Below are 6,293 nucleotides of genomic sequence, written 5' to 3'. Positions count from 1 at the left end.
TAACGTGGAGGTGGTCGCTCCTTTGAAAGTAAGGAGGGAGAGAGGAGATACGGCTCTTTTCTCTACAGAAACTTTCCAAAAAGATCGAGCCTTTCTCCCTCTCTCTCCTTCCCCCACCCCGTTTGCAACGTGTTGCAATCCCGTTTAGTATAGTCCTGGTTGCCAAACCGCTGAAAGTTTGCCTCCACTTTGGAAGTCTTAAAAGAAAGCTTTCCTCCCTCACACAACCTTCCCCCCCCCCGCCTCTTTTCCCTTCCGCCCACAACTGGCTGGGCAGCCAGTGGTGTTCGTGACGCAGCGTCTGAATTCTTAGAGGGCAGGGAGGGGCTCTCTTTTTTTCTCCCATCTCCCCGTCTTTCTCTTCCATCACCTTCCTAACCGGAGGAGGGTTTGGAGGTGGAAAGTTACTGCGTCCAGACAGTACGGCGACGGGAACCGCAGGATTCAAGAGGAAAAAGAGGAGAGAGGATCCACCGCGCCTCATCGAGCTGTCTTCCCCTCACCTCGTCCGAGATGAAGCTTTCCAGACCCCCCTCTTCGACGCGGCCTCGCCTGCTAAGTTGCACCCTGGGCATCCTCTTCATGCTTGAGGTCGGACTCTATGCTCTTCCTTCAGGTATACTCCCTTCCCCCCTCCTTCTTCCAAACTTGCGGTGTGTTGAGATGGGTGTGGGTTGGGGAGAGGGCGATTTTAGCACATCCTGCATTTCTTTTTCAAAAAAAGGAGCAGGATCCTGAGCCCTCACTGATTTAGCAAATTTCCCCACCATTCCCTCTCCCTTTTTTGTTGGACAGTTGTAGGGCATTTGGGGGTGTGTGCCTGCGTTTGGTAAAGGAAGGAGAGACCTGAATGAAACCAGATGTGGCTTGGAATGGCAAAGGGGAGGGGACTGGTTGGCTGGATGAACAGGCTGTTTTTTTAAACTTGCTTCTCTTGCCCCTCTCTAACAACACCAGCAACAAAAGCCATCTATAATTGGAAGAGTTACTTTCCAGAATGTCCCAATGGCATTTGAACAAATTCTCTAGGAAGGGAAATTGGCCCATAAAACAGCGATCCCAATTCTCAGTCAGAATTGGAGGTTTCACTCTATAACAACTGCAGTTCAGCTCTGCTACTCTCAACGTGTTCAGACATAATAAAACCCACGTATAATTACACTTTAGATCAGTCAACCTTTGCAGAAAATGCAATAGTTTATTTTATTTCCTAGATTTTTACCCTACCTTTATTACTTTATATGTAACTCAAGGCAGGAAACATTACACATTACTTCCTCATCCTATTTACCCCATAGTAACAACCTTGTGAGACAGGTTGGATTGAGAGGGAGCGATTAGCCAGCTTTCATGCCTGAGGGAGAGCTAAAACTGACACTACATCAAAGTAGTTCCCCCCAAAGCAAAGAATTATCCAAACACACAAAACATTAGATATTTGTGCTGGAGAGGAAGGTAGATGAGAGACATGGATTCCAAGATTTGTATTAAATGCTTAATGTCTGCTTTATTCTTGTCCCCTCTCCCCTTTATTTTTTCTAGGCAAATTTAATAGACCAATCCAAAGACAGGTCAATGGCATTTTTTTAAAAAAAATGCTTTTGCTCTCACTCCAGCCTATTTCCTGATCAATAAACCAATAGAACAACAGCACTGCATTGTGATGTATATTTAAAATTAGCCATGGTCTTGTTTGTGGCAAAGAATTGAAATAATAACAGGTTAACATATATTACAATTTAAAGAAGGAGATTCCATTTGCCATATCTATTTAAACATGTGCCTTTAGCACTTTTGAACAAATCTGACATAAGTATATCTGTAGCCATGAATACCATAGGAATTACTCTCATCCAGTCAGAAATTGCTCTGTTTGAGAGCCAAAGTTATAGAAAAAAATAGTTGTAACTAAATAATTATTTTGATTGAAACAGCTAAGAAAAAACATCGATATAGGTAGTCCTCAGTTAAGAAACCAATTGGGACTGGAGTGTGCAGGCTGTTAAGTGGGAAGAGATGTGAGAAACTGGCAAGGAAGGTCCTGAGTGATGATCATGGTGCCCTGGGACATGATCATCCAAATTGCGATCGTGTGACGGCTGAAACCTCAAGGACCAGTCGTAAGTACCACTTGCTCAGGGCCATGATAAGTTTAAACGGTCACTGAATGAATGATAATAGCATGAGGACTACTTGTCGCAATTTTTTCCTTATCCCATTTTCCTGTGAGTTTTCAAGATTCCATTCAATCCTAGAAGTTACTAACATTTTCCTTTGTGATGAATGGGAACAAAGACCTGCATTCATAGCAATTAAAATCATATTTAGGTTTCCCTTTACACTACAGCACAAAACAAGGGTGAGCAAACTGAGGCCTTCAGATGTTGCTGAACTCCTACTGACTAGCACCTCTGGTCATTGATTATGCTGGCTAGACTAAATTTTCTTCAGAGAACCAAAAAATATATCTCTTTTCCCCTTACTCCACTTTTCTTTGAGTAGCATTTTTTTGTTGTTGTTCCAATTGTCAGTCCCTATTCTGTTTCTCTTGAATCTTTTGAATGTTCTTGTCCCATTTCTGAGTGTGCACACTATCGGCAAAGTGATGATTGGTCTTCTTAGTTGGTTTTCCTTTCAGCACATCACCACTCCGTGGAGAAATATCTACCGGTGAGGGCACTGAAGAAAGTCAAAATAGAAAGGACAGAGGAGGTGACAGATATGATTGGAACTCAATAAACAAAATATTAATGGAGAGGGGAAATGCTGGGAGAGAAATAGCCGAAGTGGAAGTTGGCTAGTGACCAGAGAGCAGGGTATATATACATATATCTCTCTCAGTGCTTCTCAAACACATCTTTGATAACATTTGTTACTGGTTATCTGCCTTTGTTTCCAAAGTAATGTTTTGTGAAGTATTACACAATTTATACACTTAGAAGCTGGGTAACAAGAATAATACTTTTTTTATATATCTGTACAATGAACAATAACTTAAGCAAGTCTCACTCATATGCAAAGAGAGTGAGATGAAGGCAGCATTGGAGAAAAAACTGCTGGTGATCTCAGACTATGACCCTATTTTGTTAAGTACTCTTGGATATTGCATAATAATCAAACCCTCCACCTCCTGGTCAAATTATCCTTGAGTCGCAAATGGCAGATATGTTCAGTTTCTTATTTGTAAGAAAAAATATATTTATTTATGAATATTAATTATTTATGAATGACTTTATTCTTATTTATGAATTTATTATCCACCCGTCTCATAGCAAATGGCTCTGGGCAGCTTCTAGCATAATAATAGCTAGGAAGAAACTGAAATTAGCATTTAGTCATTGCTATGCTTGGCCCCAAAAGAAGTAGAAGTACAAAACAATAATATTTCAACTTATATCTAATTTTATTCATTAACTCTTGGTAAAATCTGTGATCTCTCAGGGTCACAATGTAGAGTAACAGAAATCAAGACTGCTTTAACTCTGAATGTTCTATTGATAGCCGTGGTCAGAGATATGCATTCATCATGGAGACTTCAGGCCTAATAACAAAACCAGGTCATGAGGGACTTCTGGAAAATGAGGGATGGAACTGACCTCTCCATAAGGCTTTATTAATTTATCTGTCTATTCTAGCTTTTTGCCATCTATGTATAATTTGAATTTGTTCAATCCATTTTACCTGGAAACACAACTGCTTGTTCTTTCACATACTATTTCTCAAATGCATACTTTTTGTTGCATCGTGTAACCTGTCTTGAGATTCATTGCAAACTATTCAGTTATCTGTTGTACAATGTCATCTTCATAGAAAAAAGTATGCATATATTTTTGTTCTCAAACAATATATTCCCGCTGTCATTCCATATACTTTGTCCACAAATATATAATTAAGGAGACATCATACATTATTGTGTTACTTTCTTGTTCAGATTGAACAACTTTATAAGCATGGTTTGTACTTTCATGTTTTATTTCCATCTTATGCCACTATGATTGTCTTCAGCAGTCAACTTCACATTGGTGATTCCCTAATTCAATTCTATTGTTTTCATCATATGCTTTCTTTAAATCTACATTTAAATAAATGAATAATACATTTCTCTGTAATAATATATTACTATATATGTATTACATCTAGATTACTATTATGTGGATCTGCTATTGAAGTATTTTGCAAATTCGACTTATACAAAATCTGGCTGATTTATAAATTGTAGCTAGATATTAGAAACAGTTACAGTATTGCCAAAAATTATCTCTTAGCTTTGATGGGTTTATGAGCCTATTCAAAGTCCACTTACAAACTGACCTCCAAGTTTCCAAATAACAGTTTCACTTCCAGGGTCTATTTGGCACTGTTTAACTCTCAGTGGTTTTCTGTCAAAAGGTACAGCCTTCATAAAGATATTAACCTAACAATAGTCATTTTGTATATTATTTCTATTTATGGTTACCAAATGACCATTACAACTGGTAACATTTAATAAATTTATAAATAAATATGTCATCCATAAACATCAAAATGCCCTCCAATATTGTAGATTTTCCCCACTGAAATAACCTGACAGCACTAAAAAATGCTAAAAGGTAGTTTTATAAAAATAGATAGATAGATGGAGGAAATGTAGTTAATTACGCAAAGTCTAAAAAGGGGTCTCCAACCCCTGGTCTGTGGAGTGGTACCGGGCCAGAGCACGCCAGCAACTGGTCCGCAGGAAGCAGGCAGCACACAAAGCCACACACTGTCCGGTCCATGGGAAAAACCTCTCTCCACGGAACTAACTGGTCCCTGGTGCCCAAAAGGTTGGAGACCTCTGGTATAACAGCACAATGGGAATATTCAAGCATCTACTGTACATCACACAAAGGTGTTACCTATAAGAAAGTATGGTAATATTCAACCTGAATGTTGCATGTTATTTCAGAAAATGAAACTTTGTAATGATTATGTAAATAAAACCCAAACTAATCAGCTCATTACAAATCTTAAAGTAACAAAATACTGTAGTAATAAAAACATTTTTATTCAGCGGTGAAGGCAGTGGGCAAATGCTTTTTCCAGGGCAAAAATTTTATAGTTTTAGTGTAGCTGCAGAAGATTTCCTTTCCTGTTACCTCAGTCAGATGGATTTCAACCACCAGCAAGACATGAAGAAAACCTGTCTGTGAAAATAGTTACTTGAAAGGTCATTCCTCCCCTCCACACACACACACACATACACTTTCTGAGTTTTTAGACGCTTTAAATTTAACCAACCTTTCAGTTTTACATCCAGAAAATTCCAAGTTCATCTGCAGAATTATCTCTAGGTAGGTTCTGAAAAACATCAAAACCTTTGGAAAGTCATTCCCAGTCAGTACTAAACTAAAAAAAACCCCCTCAATGGAATTTATAGAAACAAGTCACTTTTCTCCAAAATAGATACTGGTGAAGTTGTTATAAAATAAGTGTTGTGAGCTCCTAAATATAAGGATTGTTGGCATGTTCCAAGTAATCTCAGGTGTTTACTCTTCAAAAAGATACAACGGTAGTGCTGGCATTAGAGACATGGTAATTTGACGATAACTTATTGCAAAGATAGTCAATCTGATATAGTAATCTCAAACCATGTAGGGCAGGTGTGGCCAACCCAGAGCTTGCTGAGCACAGGAAGCTTCTGCCACCACATAATTTTACTGCCACATGTTCTCCTGCAACTCATCCTCCCATAAAGCTTACAGCTAAACTATTTGGTCCTGTAGGTAGGTGTGACCCAATTAGGTGGGGAAGATAGTGTCAATGGAAGGTCATTCACAACACACTCTTATTGAAAATTTGGTTCCTTGTACTCTATCGCCTGTATAGTTGGCTTAGAATCATAGAATAGGAAAAGGCATTTTAGATTATTGAATAACTTTCTGTTCAGTGAAGGAACTCTCTTAAAATACCTTCATCAAAATATTGCTTGTCCTCCAGATGAATATAATCATGAAGAGGAACTCAAATCTCTCTGGACGTTTGGTTCCAATGTCAGATTGCTCTTAATGTTAGGAACTTGTTCTAACATTCATTTGGAATCATTTTTCTTATAATTTAAATCAATTATTATATGTCCTGCACTGTGGATTAATAGGGAATGAGACTTGATCTGTAATATTTTGTTAGGTATATGAAGGTGCTTTCCTATCCTTTCTCTTTTCTTCACTTTACTGCTGCAATTCTTCCCAATAAAGATAATTGTAATTTTTTCAAACTATCTAATTCTTTTTGTATTTTCCCCCATAACATTTCATAATTATTTTTATATAACT

The 6,293-nt window shown here is 38.2% G+C and overlaps 1 protein-coding gene across 1 annotated transcript in view; it reads left to right on the top strand.

Annotated features, from left to right (window-relative positions):
- Positions 1–407: 407 nt before the first annotated feature.
- Positions 408–6,293, top strand: part of MRC2 (mannose receptor C-type 2) — a 113,775-nt gene continuing 107,889 nt past the window's right edge. Inside the window, exon 1 of the mRNA XM_083376321.1 lies at positions 408–616. Within this exon, the coding sequence (XP_083232447.1) occupies positions 514–616 (103 nt within the window). The 5' untranslated portion in view covers positions 408–513. The remainder of the gene's footprint in view (positions 617–6,293) is intronic.

Source organism: Vipera ursinii, assembly GCF_947247035.1.
Source record: "Vipera ursinii genome assembly, chromosome: Z".
NCBI lineage: Eukaryota > Metazoa > Chordata > Lepidosauria > Squamata > Viperidae > Vipera > Vipera ursinii.
This window is presented reverse-complemented; position numbering and strand designations above follow the sequence as displayed.